We start from the raw sequence: 18,281 nt of genomic DNA, 5'->3' as shown, positions 1-18,281 counted from the left end.
GGCAAAGATTTCTTGAAAACAACATGAAAAGTGCATTGCATAGGAGAACAACTTGATACATTGGACTTGGTAAAATTAAGAATTTCTGTTCTTTGAAACATACTTAAAATGAAAAGATAAGCTACAGAGTGGGAAAAATATTAGCAAATAATTATCTGATTTATTTTTAGGATATAATCTGATATTTTAGGACATATTCAGAATACATAAAGAGTTCTTAAAACGCAAAAAGAAAACTACTTTTTTTCTTTGTACTAGAGATGAATCCAGGGGCATTCTACCTCAAAGCTATACCCCAAGACTTTTTTTTTTTTTTTTTTTTTTTTTGGTACTGGGGATGGAACTCAGGGGCATTGTACCTTCAAACTACACCCCAGCCCTATTTTTTAGTCTTTTTATTTTTTGAAATGGGGTCTCACTGAGTTGCAAAGGGCCTTGTTAAGTAGCTGAGGCTGTCCGCGAACCGCAATCCTCCAGTCTCTGCCTCCCGAATGCTGGGAGGCCTTTTTTTTTAGGCTTACCTGAAACCTGCAATCCTTCTAAAATTCCCAGTGCACTCCAGTACGCTGTCATGCCCGCCTTCAATGTTTAAAACGGACAAAGGGTTTGAACATTTAGCCCAGAATCTATACAGATGACCAGGAAGCACAGGAGAAGATGTGTGGCATCATTAGTCTTTACGGAAATACAGATTGCAACTGTAAGGAAGAATGGTCTGTAGCTCAGAGGCAGAGCGCTTGCCTGGCATGCACAAGGTCCTGAGTTCAATTCCCCAATGAAGAAGAAAAGGAGTAAAAAATGCTACAAGGAGATACAATTATACATCTATACCAATGACAAAAGCTAGAGCCAGGGAAGTGGCAAGCCCGTAATTCCAGTACTTGGGAGGCTGAGACAGGAGGATTGCAGGTTCAGAGACAGCCTCAGCAAGGAGTGAGACTGCCTTCAAATCCCAGTACCACGAAAGCGGTATGGAAGAAGTGAAAGACTTACCACACCAAGTGTGCATGAGGACGTGGGCGTGTAAAACGACACCACTACCTTGGGAAATACTTGGTCCTTCTTCAAAAAGCGAAGCATACAGCCTACCTGTGATCCAGCCGCTCCACTCCAAGCTGTTTTCTCACATTAAAAAAAAAAAAATTATGGGTTCTCAGGTTAGTTGTAATAACTTTAGCAGGTAAGTGTGCACAGGCTCTGCTCTAGCCATCCAGTGGGGTGTGGCTCCCCAACAAATATGGACGAATTCCTGAAATGACCACAGCATGCATGGATGAAAGCCAGGTAACTCGGCCGAGCGCGAGAAGCCAGGCCCACAGCGTAGAGACTGAATGATTCCACCTGGGCGAGACTCGGGGAGTGCGGACTGATGAAGAGTGAAGGAGCCAGTGAGCGGTCGTCCAGCAGTTACTCGAGTGGGACGGCAGGGAGGGGGGATTACAAGGAAGCCTTCCCAGGCTGGGAGTGTCCTACCGGCTCATATAGGCGGCTTTGTGGGGTTATTCACGTGTTCAAACTTATCTCATTATCCACTTTAAATATGCACATCGTGGTGGCGCACGCTTGTAATCCCCGCGCTTGAGAGGCTGAGACAGGAGGATCGCGCAGGTTTGAAGCCAGCCTCAGCTACTTAGTGAGGTTACCTCTCAGCAACTTAGTGAGACCCTATTTCCAAACAAAATATAAAATAGGTCTGGGAGTATAGCCCGGAGGTAGAAAGCCTCTGGGTTCCACCCCCAGCACCGCCAAAATAAATAAATAAATAAATAAATATGCACATAATTGTATTCAACTATACCCAGTAGCGCTATTTTTAAGAGAGATTCATGGAGCTGGGTGTAGTGGCACATGCTTGTAACCCCAGTATTGGGGAGGCTGAGACAGGAGGATCACAGGTTCAAAGCCAGCCTCAGCAACTTAGCGAGGCTCTTAGCAACCTAGTGAGACTGTTTCCAAATAAGAAATAAAATCAGACTTGGAGGTAGAATGCCTCCGGGTTCAATCCCCAGTATGGAAAGAGGGAGGGGGGGAGGGAGGGAGACTGCTTAATGGCAAAACCAAATAAAAAGACTATACCTACTAGTGATGTAACATTAAGCAAGTTGCTAGACCTCTAACTCCCTAGTCTATAATGTAGAAATATTATTTTTCTTGTAGGGTTGTTGTGACTTATAAAATAATATGTTAGAGCCAGGCACGGTGGCACACACTTATAATACCAGTACTTAGGAAGCTGAGACAGGAGAATCACAAGTTTGAGGTTTGAGACCCTCTGCAACTTAGTGAGACCCTGTTTTATTTATTTATATGTATTTATTATTTGTTTATTTATTTGGGGGTGCTGGAGATTGAACTCAGGAGCATTCTACCTCCAAGCTATGCCCCAACCCTGTATTTTTTTTTTTTTATTCTTTATTTTGAAACAGCGTCTCACTAAGTTACAGAGGGCCTCACAAGTTGCTGAGGCTGGCCAGCTGACCATGAACCTGCGATCCTCCTATTTCAGGCGTGTGCTACTATACCCGATTAGTGACACCTGGTTTTAAAATAAAAAATATGAAGGGCCAAGCGTTTGGTGGCGCATGCCTGTAATCCCAGCATTTGGGAGGCTGAGACAAGAGTATCACAGTTTGCAGACAGCCTCGGCTACTTAGTAACACCCTTTGCAACTCAGTGAGACCCATTTCAAAATAAAGAATAAAAAATAGGGCTAGATCACTCAAAGTTAGAATGCCCTGTTTCAAATTGAAAAATAAAAAGGGGTATGGCCTGGAAGTAAAATGGCCCTGCGTTTAACCCCCAGTTCAAAAAAATAAAGTGCACCGTTAAGACAGGCCGTGTGTGTGTGTGTGTGTGTGTGTGTGTGTGTGTGTGTGTGTGTGTATAATTCCCAACCCTTCAGCGTAGCGCCTGGCACGGAATCGGACATCAGCAAATGTTTTGTGTTTGAGCTAGTGGATAAATGGGGACACGTGGAGATGGTACCAACAGAAGGAGAGGTGGTGGGGGAGCCGAGCCTGGAGCTGGGAGCTGAGAGCAGGGAATCTCACTCTGGGTGGGAGGAGGCTGTGTGGCTGGGATGAACTGGAGGAAGATCCAGCCTGGGAGTGGCTGGGCGCGGGGTGAGAGGTGTGGCTGGCAGATGGACGGGTTCAGGCCGAGGCTGGGCGGCCAGGGCAGCAGGAAGCTCCCTGTACTCTGTAGGGGCCCAGCCCCCATGGCAGGGACCTCTTTCCTTCTGCTGGATTGTCAGTGGCTGCAGGCGCACGCCTGCTCCCCAGCTCCCCAGACAAGCTGAGCCTCGTGGAGTCTCTTGTCTTCTAGTCTCTTCTTCCCACACGTTGGCACCTGCTCTGAGAGGTCCTCTTTGACTCCTGGCTGGAGGGGGCTGAGGAGGCCCTGGAGGTGCACTGACACCCACCCCTCCAGTAAACGGCTGCACGTGGAGGCCTGCCCTTCGCTCCACGCCCTAGTCCCTTCTAAACATCAGTCCCATGAGCAAGGCCAGCCAGAGCGCTGTCAAGGACCCTGGCGCCCATGAGCAAGGGCAGGTGTGTGAACCGGCTGCAGGATGCACTCAAGGCAGGCGCTAGCTGCTCCGCCGCAGCAGGTGACTGCACAGACCGCCAGGGCACAGACAGGAAGCTCCGGCGCAGACACACCTGCCGCTGGGGTGTCCTCGGGCCTTGCCCCACTTTTGAACCCTTAGAACTCCCACTCGTGCCACTGTAGGTCATTCAGAGTCTTGGGAACCCATGTGCACTGTGAGGAAGTCACTCCATGCCAAACCAGAGGCTGTTTCCCCTTTGACCACTGCGCTGAGGTCTGTGGCTGTTCAGTGAGCCCGTGAGACCCCTCCAAGAGGGCCCAGTTACCAGTCCGGGTCCTGGGTGGGCTGTACCCCCCAAGCAGGACCCTAAGGACTGCGCTAACATAAGGTTCTGAGCAAAGAACAACATTTACTCCTGCCCATCGGGGGAGAGAGGGGGACCCATGTGATGGGAGCAGATCGCAGGCTGGGTCCTTTGGATAAAGCCGCCTTTATCTAGTGCTCTGAACTGGATAAAAACAAATTCCCATCTCTGTTCTTTGCCATGCCACAAAGGAGCCCCCTTCTCCGCCCATCCCTGGCTGCTCCCTCCCAGCTCCGAGCCTGGCTCCTCCGGCCCAGGGTCCAAGCAGCAGCCACAAGGCCCGGCCGCTGGACTCGGAGCTTGGACCGGCCCTGCCCCGGAATGTGCATGCGTCTCTGTGGCCGTGCCTGTGTGTGCGTGCGCGTGGACTTGCACGTGCGAGTGGCCTTGCACGTGAGCGTGTGTGACCTAAATCGCTTCTGGAGCATGTCGCCCTCTGTCTGCCCATCCAGGTTACTCCGCGCTGCAGGACGAGCTGCTGTCCCCCGCCTCCCTGCAGTACGCGCTCCCCTCTCCGCTGCGCGCAGACCAGTACTGGAACGAGGTGGCCGTCATAGACGCCATCCCCTTGGCGGCCACGGAGCATGACGCCATGCTGGAGATGTCTGACATGCAGGTGTGGTCCGCGGGCCTCACGCCCTCCCTGGTCACTGCTGAGGACTCCTCTCTGGAGTGCAGCAAGGCCGAGGACTCTGACGCCACAGGCCCCGAGTGGAAGTTGGAGGGGGCGCTCTCAGAGGAGCCGCAGGGCCCCGAGCGGGGCTCTCTGGACCTCGTGGAGGACGACACAGTGGATTCAGATGCCACAAATGGCCTTATCGATATTCTTGACCAGGAGGAAGGTCAGAGGTCAGAAGAGCAGCCGCCAGGTTCTGAGAGGCAGGAGGACTGCGCAGGTGCAGGGCGGGATTCAGAGAGTGAGGTGTGTCTTGTTTCAGGCCAGCAGAGGGCGCAAGCCCGGATCACACACTCGCCCGGCGTGAGTCGGGTGCTGGAGCGGAGCCTGGACAGGTAAGGGCCGCGGGGTGGGGCCGGGTCCCTTTTGTCTCTCCCGGGCTTCTGGATAAGGCTGCGCGCGGCAGCGAGCAGAGGCAAGGCTCAGGTGCTGCTGCGCCTTGACCGTGTGTTCTGAATGCCCTGAACAGGCATTATGCAGCTTGTTCCAAAATCACCATTCAGGAATGCCGAGAGCTGCAGAGGCCCCATCTCTGCCAGGTCACCCCTTGGGCGTGGCCAGCAGGAGTAGCCGAGGGGCTCTGGACAAGAGAGAGTGTGCTGGGACCAGCTCATGAGGCTGGGGAGGCCCGTGGCTCTGGGGCCTCTGGCCAACGCCATGTTTAAACACCTGGAGTTATCTGCCTGTGGTCACGGTCAACAGCCCACAAGTGACGGAGCTGATAACGGTGGCCTTTCTGTTCATCCCTCCGAGAAAGAGGCTGGGGCTTATCTGGGCAAAACTGAGCGCAGAGGCAGCCCGTGCTTGTCGCTGCTTGACAACTCGAGCAGCAGGGCTCCGGCCCAGGGCTGGGGCACCCTTCAACTCCCGTGTCCCGGCAGCAGGCACACGAGGCTGGGAGGTGACAGCGCCCTGGGTGGCAGAGATGAGGGAGGCAGGCGGAGCCGGCTGTAGCTTTGGCCTCCCTGGCCTGGCATAGGATGTGAAGGCTGGAGGCGCCTTCCTCCAGGCCTCCCAAGCCTTCCCCACAGAAGGCCGTGGCCACTCGAGGAGCCGGGATGTCCCCACATCCTCCTGCTCCACGTTTCTCCTGGGCCGCTCAGAGCTCGGGTTGTCTGAGCTGTTCCCGGGGGCCCCCTGCAGTGTGGACGGCAGTGAAGGACAGGATGGTCACCGAACGATGAAGCGGCAAGAATGGGCGTTGCCTCCCAGACGAATCCGGCCGCGAGGGGCAGAGGTTGGGCAGACCAAGGCCTCAAGTGCCCCGTGAAAGGCTGGCACAGGGAGCCATCCCAGCAGCCCAGGAAGGCCATTCTTTCCATGCACATGTATTGAGCACCTACTGTGTGCTCACAGCTGCAAGTATACAGCAGGGTCACTGACTGGAGAGCTGGGAAGCCTGTGTCCTGGGCCTCGTTGTACACTTCTGGCTCTGTGACCTGGGCCAGCCATCGAGTGTGGACAGGCGAATTTCATTCACTCACCCAAAAATATCTTATTGAGCACCTACTGTGTAACAGGCACCTATTAGAAAGTGCCTGGGTGCAGCCAGGCATGGTGATGCACACCTATAATCCCCGTGCTTGGGAAGCTGAGACAGGAGGATCGCAGGTTTGAGGACAGCCTCAACAACTTAGCAAGGCCCTCAGCAACTTAAATCCTTTTCCACATAAAAAGCGCTAGGGTGGCCGGGCATGGTGGCGCACGCTTGTAGTCCCCGTGCTTGGGAGGCGGAGACAGGAGGATCGAGCAGGTTCAAAGCCAGACTTGCTGGCTTAAGAGACCCTGTTTCCAAATAAAAATATAAGAAATAGGTGTCTGGGAGTGTAGCCTGGAGGTAGAAGGGTTTCCAGGAACCCCAGTACCACCAAAAAAGGGGGGCTAGGGTCAGAGGTAAAACACCTCTGGGTTCAATCCCCAGTACCAAAAAAAAAAAAAAGAAGAAGAAAATAAAAAACCCAGGAAACTAGGAGAAACCAGCAAAAGCCAATGAGAAGGAGCAGCTAGAGGGGAGCACGCTAGCCAGGCAGTGTGTTCTAGACCGCTGGCCTTGTGGGGTCAGGACGGTCAAGTAGGAGTGGAGCCCCCAGGGCGGGGTGCGGGCAGCCTGAGGATGTGAGGCAGGGACATGGAGACCCTCGCCCTGAGCGGTGGTGCACTTCAAGGAGGGGCCGGCACGCTGGTGTCCACAGCCCTGCCAGGCACGCAGCAAGAGCTTCCTCTTACCCCCGCCCCGAGGGTAAAGGACTGTGCAGGCTGTGTCTGGATGAGCCCCACACGGGGACATCTAGGAGCGCAGAGACCGAGAGTGACAGTTGTCCTTTCTCTCTCCTGCCATCTGCCACCTCTGTGGACCCCAGACCACAGGAATGGGATAGAGAAGGCTCCACGGTCTCACACCCGCAAGTTGCCGCTCAGAGCTCCTGGAAGGAGGAGATCACACGAGGCCCGCACTCACTCCAGAGGACCGTCACCACTGTCTCAGGGCGGGAGCCCAGCAGGTCACAGGACTATGAGAAGGTGCTGGTGTCTGCCTCTGAGCACTGGGGGACGGAACAGCCCGAGGCCGAGCGCCCCCAGGCAGCCAGGGAGCGGGGCCGAGCCCACAGAGAGCACGTTCGGGCGGCCGAGAGCATCCTCTCCACGGCCACACAGGTGAGCGCAGGGAGACCCTGCACAGCCTGAGCCAGCTTCCTTCCTTCCTCTCCCAGCCGCACTGGGGCTCACTTTCTCTAGGAGCAAGGTCGCAGTCTCCCCTTGGCCTCCGAGGGAGGAAGGAGGGCTTGAGCGTGGCTGCTACCATCCACCTGCCACCGCGGTCCCGCAGCCAGGGCCTCACGCCCAGCTAGGCCGCGGCTCTGTGCGCGCTCCTTGTCCATCCTGTCCCTGAGAATTGGGCATTGGGCTGACTAGTCCGGGTGCCTCTGGTCTGCTCCCGGCTCGGCGTCCTCACCGGGTGTGAGGAGGGCACTGCGAGCGCATGGGGCTGGAACCCTGCGTCCTTGGGAGGCTTCTGGGTGGGAGGCAGCAGGACAGCAGCAGCTCTTCTACCCCTGGCCTCTCCCTCCCCGCCCTTCTCCCCCACGTGTGTGTGTGTGTGGGGGGGGTACTGGGGATAGAACCCAGGGGCCTTCTACCTCTGAGCTACACCTCCAGCCCTATTTTTATTCTTTATTTTGAAACAGGGTCTCACTAAGTTGCAGAGGGCCTCGCTAGGTAGATGAGGCTGGCTGCGAACCGCGATCCTCCAGTCTCGGCCTCCCGAATGCTGGGATGACAAGCATGTGCCACCATGCCCACATCCCCACCTGTTTTTGCATGCTCCCCGTCGCCCCCATTCCTTTGCGTTGGTCCTCCCTCCTGTTCCCACATTCCACCACTCCCCACTCATGGCTCCTCGGATCTCACCTGGACCCCCACCCCCTGCCCTCACATACTAATTTGAACAAATCCTAAATATTTTACTAACGTATGTCTTTTATATTTTTTTTTCTTCGTACTGGGGATCAGACCCAGGGATGTTCTACTGCAAGCTACACCCCCCAGCTCTTTTATTAAAATTTAATTTTTTGAGTTACTGGGTATGGAACCCAGGGCCATTCTACCTTCGAGATATACCCCCCAGCCCTATTTTATTATTATTATTATTATTATTATTATTATTATTATTATTATTTATTTTGAAACAGGGTCTCACTAAATTGCAGAGGGGCTAACTTAAGTTGCTGAGGCTGGCCTCAAACCTGTGATCCTCCTGTCTCAGCCTCCCAAGTATTGGGATTACAGGTGTGTGCTACCACGTCTGGTGATTTACGTTCTTATAAAATGTGCATTGCTGTTCTGTACATATTTTTTATTATTATCATATTATTTTGGTACTAGTAATTGAACCCAGGGCCTTTCTACCTCCAAGATACATCCTTTTTCTTTCTTTCTTTTTAAGGGCCTCTCCAAGTTGCAAAGGGTTTGGTTAAATTGCTACAATCCTCTTGCCTCAGTCTCCCCAGTACTGGGATTGCAGGTGTGTGCCACGTGCCCCCTGTCAGCACACACTGTTAGCATGTGTGTACAGACGTGGCCCAGGCCTCCCTGACACTTGCTCTTCCCCCAGCCCCACGTCCTCCCCTGGACGGTTCCCAGGCCTCCCCTTCCCCTCTTTCTTTCTTTCCCCTCTTTCCTCCCTTAACCTTGGCCCTGGCCAGAGCATGCCTGAGGACTCCAGGGCTAGGCTGACACTACAGAGGTTCTGAGCTGCTGGCTATAATGAACTGTTAGGATTAAATAGAGTTTTATTTAGAAAGCTTCTCTGCCAAGAATGTGTGCTCCCACCGGACAGGCGGCTGTGTCCATTTTTAGCCTGAAGACACTGCACTGCGCGTTCCTGCCTCCGCCCCGCCCAGGAGGCAGGTGGATCCTGATTGGGTCTGTTCTGGGTCCCCAGGAAAAGAGAAGGAAGGCGGGGCCTCGTGTTCCACTCAGAGCTCAGGAGGAAGTGTCCCCCAGTGCCCCCCAGCGCTCAGAAGGAAGGCGGGGCCTCGTGTTCCACTGTCCCTCTGTGTCAGGCCTCAGAGCAGGAGGGGAGTCAGAGAGAAGGCGTCTAGGCCGTCCACCCAGCCCCCAGGCTACCAATGAGGAAATCAGCGGAGGCAGTGCGCACCCCTGTGGTCCAGGACTAGGAGGGCTGCGATAGGAGGGGCAGTGACACCGTAGCAAGACTCTCAACAACTTAGCGGGACCCCGTTTTAGTGGTACTGGGGTTCCTGGAAACCCTTCTCCGGGCTACACTCCCAGACCTACCTACCTATCTATCTATCTATCTACCTATCTATCTATATCTATTTATATCTATCTGTCTATCTATCTATATATATATATATATATTTTTTTTTTTTTTTTTTTTTTTTTGGTGGGGGGAACAGGGTGGCTTCGAACCTGCACAATCCTCCTGTCTCCGCCTCCCAAGCGGGAATTACAAGCGTGCGCCACCACGCCGGGCCTGGAGACTGTTTTAAATAGAGAATGGAAAGGGCTGGATGTAGCTCAGAGGCAGAACGCCCCGGGGTTCAGTCCTCAGCCCCTAAAGCAAAGGAGTGAAGAGGTGCAGGCCCAGATAGCCGGGGCTGTCTCAGGCACAGTGAGCCAGCACCTGAGCCGGCCGTCTGGGCTGCCTGTGTATGGGGCCCACACCCAGCCCAGAAATGGGCCCCCACCTTCCTGGCCTGGGAACTGCTGGTGACTTCTGGCCTCTGCCACCCTACAGGCCCCCGGAGTGTGAAGTGAGGCCACATTGAAGATGGCAGTCTGTAAAGCTTTTGTTTACTAGTATTTCTGTTGAAGCTCTGAAAACAGTGATAGAGAGAAGATGCTTGTGGTGTGGGCTTGGGAGGTGGGCTGAACTGACTGTGACCTGCTCATTCTCCTGGAGACTTGGGTGGAAATATCTCTCTGTGTGTGTGTGTGTGTGTGTGTGTGTGTGTGTGTGTGTCCAAGGATGGAACCCAGGGCCTCATGCATGCCAGGCAAGTGCTAACCCCTGAGCCGTGCGCGTGTGTGCACCCACGAGCACACACGCACTACCCGTGGATTCTTCTTAAATGAGCTGAAACTAGATCTCCCCCATGACCAGCTCTTTCGCACGGGCTGAGCTTTCATTTTCCAGGCATTGTCTTGTTGAAAATGAGGCTGTTCCAGCCGGGTGTCGTGGTACACACCTGTAATCCCAGTACTTAGAGGCTGAGACAGGAGGATCGCAGGTTCAAGGCCAGCCTCAGCTACTTAGTGAGGCCCTGTTTCAAAATAAAAATAACAAATAGGGCTGGGGGTGTAGTTTGGAGGTAGAAGGCCCCTGGGTTTCATCCCAGGTACTATAGAAAAAAGAAAAGAAAAAAAGAAGTGGACTGTGCTGAGGGCTGACAGGAACTTGAAATCGGACTCTTCATTTGCTTTTTCAACTGAGGCAAGTTACTTAAATTCTCTTTCCCGGCTCCTTTATGTCAAACGGGAAAAATTAAAGGCTTCCTTGATAGGGTGTCGGCGAGGTCTCTGCTTTGTTTTTGCAATGCTAGAATTGAGCAGAGGGCCTCCACGCGCGCCGGGCACGTGCTGTGCGCCGAGCCATGCCTGAGCCCCGCTGCGGAAGTGTAACCGGGTTCTTGAGGAGCCTTGAGGAGCGAGCCCAGAGCAAGGCCAGGGCGGGCGCCCGTCCCAAGAGCTGGCCACCACCAGAGCGGCAGGTTCACAAACTGTGTGGGCCCACAGAAGCCGTGAGACGTGGGGGTAGAGCTCTCGAACCCCCACTTGATGGACGAGGGAACCAGACACAGAGGAGGCACCTGGTTCCCTTTGGTGCCCACGGTGTGAGTTGCAGGGTGTCCTGGGGCTTCGTTCTTTCTGCAGACGGGGCTTCTACTTAAGGGGAACAGCCTGACCCAGAAAGCAAAATCCCTTCCAGCCACACAGGGCAGCTGCACTTGTGAATCTGACTCTGAGCGCGAGTGTAGGGTGTGGCTCCTGCCCACTGGGCACCAGCAGCCTAGCACGGGAAGAGCCCTCAAGGACAGACCTTAAATAGACACACCGGTTCCACACGAGAGCTTAGGTTGCTGTGTCTGTCAAGGAAGGGACTGACGCCGGTAATTACGGACCCGCTTCCAGGTGGCTTCGCCATTGGAACTGGACAGCTGCCTGCTCATTTGGCTGGACTTGAACAAATTACTCACCCTTGGGGCTATTTTTGAAATCAGCCCTCGCAGGGGTATCAGCTGGTCCCAGCCCTCCAGCACAGCATACATCATCATTATTTGTTCAGTTTTTGGTTTTGTTTTGTTGGGGGACTGGGACCCAGGGCCATGCTACTGATGAGCTATACCCCCGTCTTTTTAAATTTTTTATTCTGAAACAAGATCTTGCTAAATTGCTGAGGGCCTCGCTAAGTTGCCAAGGCTGGCCTCGACCCTGCCATCCTCCCGTCTCAGCCTCTTAAGTGCTGAGATTGCAGGCGTGTGCCATCACGCCAGGCTGGGCATACATCATTCTAATCGCTGCAACAGCAGCCCAAGGAGATATATGACTAGCCACATTCTCAAAATGTCTTTTTCTGGAGTCCCTGACTGAGAAACTTTCCTGGAGCAAACTTCCCTCTGTTCCCAGGGAGAGACAGGCAGAAAGACAAGTGGGCGCCCCTCGTTCCGCTGGGCAGCGCCTCGACGCGCATTTTCAGTGTGCGGGACGCAGCACCTGCCGGCTTCCTTCTAGCCCAGTTGGACAGCTCCAGCAACTGGGCAGGGAGCTAAAATTATAGAAGCCTGACGTCACCCTGGAGCGAGGGCAGAGCCCGGGGCCCCGGACTAGAGGGGCACTCACCAGGCTGCTCTAGCTGAGGCGCCATTCGGGAGAGGCCCCTCCGGTCGGTCTCCTGCTCGGAGAGAGGGAAGGCGAGAGACCGAGAGCCAGAGACAGAGCATGGAAGGGGCCGTTGGGGGACTCAGGCATCCAAGAGGAGAATGAGAGGTGGGGCCCTGGGGCGGCCGGAGGGCCGAGCTGGCGAGAGGTGAGGATGTGGACCTTTGTCACCCAGCTCCTGGTCAGCCTGGTGCTCCTGGGCTTCTTCCTGGTCAGCTGTCAGAATGTCATGCACATTGTCAAGGGCTCCCTGTGCTTCGTGCTGAGGCACATACACCAGGAGCTGGACAAGGAGCTGGGGGAGAGCGAGGGCCTCCGTGAAGACGAGGAGACCATCTCCACCAGGGTGGTGCGGCGGCGGGTCCTCCTAAAGGTAACGCAGGCAGGCGCAGGGTGGGGCTGGGGCACCAGAGGCCAGGGCTGGGGCCGCTGTATGTGCGCCAGTGGGTTGAGGTGAAGGTACCAGCTCAGGCCGGGAGGTGTGCCAAAAGAGAGGGACCTGAAGCCGGGTGCTGTGACACGCACCTGTGATCCCAGTACGTGGGAGGCAGGGACGTGAGGCTCTCAGGTTGGAGGGCGGCCTCAGCAGCTTAGGCCCTGGCTGGGGCTGTAGCTCAGAAGTGGAACGCCCTGCGGGGGGGTGGGGGAGCGCGCCTGGGGTGGCCTTGGGGCCTACGTGGAGCCTCCCCCAGCCTAGCATGGAGACGGCCCCAGAGCGCTCAGCCCCCAGCCTTGGCTTGCTCTTGTACCGTTTCTATCACCAACCAGCTTGGCATTGTGGGAAAGTCGCATTCCAGGCAGAGGTCTGTGGCAGGACTTCTAACCTATAAAGTGTGGTGAAAATCTAAAGCAGTTCTTCCCTCCCCTCTTCCCTCAGGGCCTTGTATAAGGTCTCGTTTGGGGCTTGGGCACGCCAGGCCCTGCGGGCTCCGGGCCGCCCTGTCTCCAGGCCCCGTGGCCCCGCTGGGCCCCCGCGCTCCAGAGCCCTGGTGTGGACACAGCTGGGCATTGGCTGGATGTGGCTACCACTACTCTCTATTTCCTCATCCTCCACTCTTATTCCCAAGCCCCTATTTCTCAACCTGGGTGGGGTTTTTCACTCTTTCTTTAATTCCAGGGAAACGAGCTTCAGAATATTCCGGGGGAGCAGGTGACAGAGGAACAATTCACAGATGAACAGGGCAACATTGTCACCAAGAAGGTGGGTGCCGAGTCCCCTGGGCTGGGAGAGCCAGGCGGGGCAGAGGCCTGGAGCTCACAGCGGTGCCGGTGTAAAGGGGCTGGTGGAGGCCACTGCCCTGCCGCTTGGAAGGGGACAGTGGAGGTGCTGAGCGATCCCGGCAGTCAGGATGTGGCCTTTGCTTTAGCCTCTGCCTCCAGTTCAACCTGGGTGGCTCCTGCTACCCAGTTGCGGGAGGACCGGACCCCGTGAAACATCACACACGTAGCCCTGTGATGCCGGGCCTCTAAAACAGACGGTCACAGGAGCAGTGTGCCATCCCCAGACTGCCAGGCGCCTCCTCTAGGAGAAAGAACACGGCAGCACGCATGGCTCATGCTGCAGGGGCCCGAGGCCGCTTCCGGCTTCCCTCCCTGTGCCAGGCCTTGTGTAGGGCTTCCTCTCCCGCCCCCAGTACACAGTAGATGCAGAGAAAATGGTATCTGAACACTGAATGAATGAATGAAGGCCTGGGTGGTGGGTGGAGCTGCTCTCGTTGGAAAGGAAGTGCCTCCTACCCTCAGGCCCTGACAGTAGGATGGCACAGGTGTCTGTGGACGCCAGAGGAATGCTGGGGCTGGAGATGGAGGCCACACACGGCGGGGGTGATGGCAGCCAGAGGCCTGCCGCTCTCCGCAGCGCCTCAGCTCCCCCTCCTGGGGACCTGCTCTTCTCAAGCCCTGTCCTTAAGGTCCAACCCACCCTTTCCCTTCCCTCTCTCTCCCAGATTGTTCGCAAAGTTGTTCGGCAGATAGACTCGTCTGGCGCCGACGACACCCAGGAGCACGAAGAGGTGATTGTGGAGGGGCCCCCGGAGGACCCTCGTGAGCTGGAGGCCGATATAGATTACTTTATGAAACACGCCAAGGTACTGGGGGCTGCAGGCTCCCGGAGCGCCCCGGAGCTCGTGCGCCTCGCCAGCGCGGCCACCTCTGTCCAGCACCTCTCCCCGGCGCCTGCTGCACTTCTGTTCCTTTGCCTGTCTTCTCTGTCTGTGAATCATCTGTCCTGCTTTCTGCCTCTGCCTCTCTCCAGGTGGAGCTCAGAGGGAGTGGCCTGCAGCCGGACCTGCTAGAGGGCAGGAAGGGGGCTCAGATAGTGAAGCGGGCCAGCCTGAAGCGGGGCAAGCAGTGAGCTCGCCTGCGTCCTCGTCCTCGGAGTAGCCTCTCGGGAGGTAACGGTGCCCTCGGTACTTCCCGCATGGCCCGGCCTCCCGGCTTCCCGGCTTCCCGGGGCCGCTGCTTGCTCGCCTGTGCGACCTGCTTCCCTGTGCTCATTCCACCTGCCCCCAGGCCAGATCCCATCCCCAGCCCACTGTCTCTGAGCCCCAGCCTCCTCAAGAAAACAGTCTCCTCCACTTGACTCGGGGCATGCACAGATGCGGTTTTGGAAGCTTGGGGTTCGGGGGATTTGATGTTTTGTGTGTGTTTGGGTACTGGGGAGCCCCCGCCCTGCCCTCACCATGCCTATCTGGTTTTGGGGTTTTGTTTGTCTCTGATTTTGTTTTATTGTGTTGGGGATGGACCCTGGGGCCTTGAGCATGGTAGGCACATGCCCTGTCACTGAGCCACAGTCCAGCTTCTATACAGTTTTGAAACAGTGTTTGATGAGTGAAAAGTGCCAGGTGTATCTAGGCAGCCACTGTCTTCTGGAAGCCAAGCAGTGGGACTCAAGAGGGTGCGGCCAGGGCACGGAGTGCAGGAGAGCCCACCTGGGCTGTGACGATTCCTCATGTGGGCCCAGGAAGAGCTCAGAGACTTGGAGCAGGGCCTGGAACCCAGCTGAAGGCCTGCGCAGTCCCAGGCTTCCATCCTCCTGGGTGCTTCGTGCCCCCCGGCTATTCCCTGGCTTTCTAGAAAGAGACTAAGTTAGCATCCCCAAGGGGGAAGATGGCGCAACTCCCCCGAAAGCCAGGAGGGTCCCGGGTTGGGCCCGGGCTCTGGTGCATGGTGCGGGTACGCATGCGGGACCAAGGGGCCTGTGCTGTGCAGTGTGCGTGTGCAGTGTGCTGGGGGCTGGGCCAGCAGCTCCGATCTCCGCCCTCCCTGAAGGATCCTGTACTGAGCTGCCCCGAGGCCCTGCATTGTGCCCCGCTCGGGGCAGCTCAGTACAGGATGCTTCGGGGTGGGAGCCGACAGGGAGCTAGGAAGTCGCCACCCCCGCACCTCACCAACTGCGCTGCTGCCGTCCAAGTCGCCGGGGCCTGGCTCTGGGGCAGGGACGCAAGTGGGTGCTGGCCTTCTGCATTCTGCAAAAAGCAGGGCCCTCTGCCTCCTGCTCCACCAGAAACGCTGACTTGGGGCTTCCTGTCACGTCTCAGCACTTGGGCAAAAAGAGGACTGGCCGATCCAGTTAGAGGATAAAGTTAGACCTGACTCCTCAGCAGCTTAAGGAGGTCACAGTGTTAACCCCAGTGCTGCTGGTTGGAAAGGCTGTGGTTAGCTGAGACCTGGCCTAAAGGTGCCAAGGATTTTAGATAGGAGAGTAAGAGACGTGCGCAGTGCCGCACACCTATAATCCCAGGGCTTGGAAGCTGAGACAGGAGGATCGCAGGTTTGATGCCAGCCTTAGCAACTTTGGTAAACACTGTTTAAAAAAAAAAAAAAAAAGCTGGGCAGGTTGGTATCTTGTAATCCCAGAACTTGGAGGTGGAGGCGAGGATCATGGGTTTGTGGGCAGCCTCGGCTACTTAGTGCGGAAAGGCCGTCTGCAACTTAGAAGACCCTGCTTCAAACGAATTTTTAAAATGGGGCTGGATTATAGCTAGAAGGCAGAATGTCCCTGGATTTCATCCCCAGTACAAAAATAAATAATTTTAAATAAAATAAAAAGGCCTCGGGGTGTAGCCCAGAGGTAGTGTGCCCTTGGGTTCATTCCCCAGCACTTAAAAAAAAGGAGGAAGAGTGGGGAGGGGGTAAAAATATACTCTTCTGCCTTACTTTTCTTATGGTAGCAACAGTGACAGCTTTAAATGAGAGATTCTGTTTGACTCAGATTTTACCAATGTTTCTGAACAGGGGACAGGCAATTCAGAAGCCAGGCTAAGGGGAAAGGAGGAACTTAGTAGTATATATTTTTTTTCTTTTTTAAATTTGCTGTAGTAATCTATAAAGAAGTCTAACCCCCCCCCCCCACACACACACACAGAGGTGACTGACGACCAGACCACTTGAGCGCGGTGTCAGGACACTGAGGAGCTGGCTCCAGGGCGATGTGGGTGCCCTGCCAATGTAAGGCACGCAGCGGCTGGGCCCAGTGGCACAGGCCTGTAATCCCCATACTTGGGAGGCTGAGGCCGGAGGACAGCAGGATCTAGACTAACCTCAGCGACTTAATGAGACCTCAGCAGCTTAGAGAGACCCTGTTTTAAAATAAAAAATAAAAAGGGCAGGGGGTGTGGCTTGGAGGTAGACTGCCCCTATCTGTCTATCTATCTATCTACTATCTATCTATCATCTATGTACTATCTATCTATTATCTATCTGTCTGTCTGTCTGTCTATCATCTATCTATCCTGCCTGGGTCCCAAAGGACCAAGGAGGCAGCTCTAACCACTAGACCTTCCCGATGAAAGCAAAGGCTGCAGAAAGACAGTGAGGGCGGCAGGCTCCAGATCTTAATGTTTACACCACACTCACAGCCATGTACAGCTGATCCTTGGCATTCATTTGCCAATTTACCCATTTGCTAAAATGTCACCCAAAGCCAGCGCTCACCGTGCGTCCGCGGCCGTTCACAGACGCGCACACTGGTGGAAAGTCTGAGTAGCCAGATGTGCTTATCCCAGCGAAGGTCGAGCAAGGAGACGCCAGCTCACTTTAGCTCTCGCGGTACAACAAGCATCCTTCCTGTGGTCTATGTAGTGCCGAGCTTTATGTATTCCTCTGCTTTTTACTAGTGATTTTGCTGTTTAAAATGGTCCCCCCCAGGGTAGGGTTTAAAGATTGCCTCATGGTTTTTTTTGTTTTGTTTTTGTTCTAGGGATTGATTGAACCCAGGGCATTCTACCACTTAGCTACACGCCCAGTCCTTTTTATTTATTTAGAAACAGGGTCTTACTAAGTTGCTGAGGCTGGCCTCAAACCCGTGATCCTCCGATCTCAGCCTTCCAAGTAGTAGGGTGACAGGCGTGCGGCACCGTACCAGCTGATTGTCTAGCATTTCTAAGTACAAAAAGGTTGTTATGTACCGTCTAGAGAGTACTTGCATGTCCAGGCTTCCTGAACTTCTCAGCTGTCCTGGACTACAGACTCCTGTATGGGGGGTGCAAATAAACAGATTCTTCTGGAAGTGTGTTACACTGTAGTAAAAACGTTTACAGGGCAGTAATGCAGCTCGGTGGCAGAGCGCGTGCTTACCACGGGCGAGGCCCTGGGGTCAATTCCAGCGTCAAAAAAGCAAGTTTAGAAATAACAACTGTAAGAGCCATGTGGAGAGTTAATGAGCACACGTGGACTCTGCACTGAGCAGGGGCAGCAGTGTCACTTGGGGAAGTCACGTGACCCTCCTGAGTCTCAGGGTCTTAGCCATACGGTAGCAGTAATACCAGTGTTTCCCTTCCAGGATTCCTGTTGGATGACTTCATGTTTGTGAAAGGGCTTTATAAATTGCCAAGTGCCAGTGCGCTCTTTCTCAAAGAGTGCCGTACATCTCTGTATCACAGCCATGCAAAAGTCTATTAAAAATGTAGGTTTCAGCCGGACATAGTGGTACACACTTGTAATCCCAGTGCTTGGGAGGCTGAGACAAGAGGATCACAGGTTCAGGGCCAGCCTCAGCTACTTAGTGAGGCTTAGTGAGACCTTGTTTTAAAATAAAGAATGAGGCCAGGCGTGGTGGCGCATGCTTGTAATCCCCGCGCTTGGGAGGCGGAGACAGGAGGATCGTGCAGGTTCGAAGCCAGCCACGCGCGCTGGCTTAGGAGACCCTGTTTCCAAATAAAAATATAAAAATAGGTATGGGAGTGTAGCCTGGAGGTAGAAGGGCTTCCAGGAACCCCAGTACCGCCAAAAAATCATAATAATAATAAAATAAAATAAAGAATGAAGGGTCGGGTGTGGTGGCGCACACT

The 18,281-nt window shown here is 54.8% G+C and overlaps 1 protein-coding gene across 3 annotated transcripts in view; it reads left to right on the top strand.

Moving 5' to 3' along the window:
* ANK1 (ankyrin 1) overlaps positions 1 to 18,281 on the top strand; it is a gene marked incomplete at both ends in the record, with an annotated part of 241,218 nt that overhangs the window by 217,235 nt on the left and 5,702 nt on the right. Inside the window, 5 exons of one of the 3 annotated variants that reach the window (XM_080710073.1) lie at positions 4,367 to 4,925; positions 6,951 to 7,245; positions 13,109 to 13,192; positions 13,938 to 14,078; positions 14,246 to 14,344. In XM_080710073.1, coding sequence (XP_080566199.1) covers positions 4,367 to 4,925; positions 6,951 to 7,245; positions 13,109 to 13,192; positions 13,938 to 14,078; positions 14,246 to 14,344 — 1,178 coding nt within the window. Of the gene's footprint in view, positions 1 to 4,366; positions 4,926 to 6,950; positions 7,246 to 12,145; positions 12,365 to 13,108; positions 13,193 to 13,937; positions 14,079 to 14,245; positions 14,345 to 18,281 lie in introns of those variants that run through there. The other 2 variants (XM_080710075.1, XM_080710074.1) reach the window with 2 other exon arrangements.

The sequence above is a fragment of the Muscardinus avellanarius genome (genome assembly GCF_963383645.1).
Source record: "Muscardinus avellanarius genome assembly, chromosome: 14".
Taxonomy (NCBI): Eukaryota; Metazoa; Chordata; class Mammalia; order Rodentia; family Gliridae; genus Muscardinus; species Muscardinus avellanarius.
This window is presented reverse-complemented; position numbering and strand designations above follow the sequence as displayed.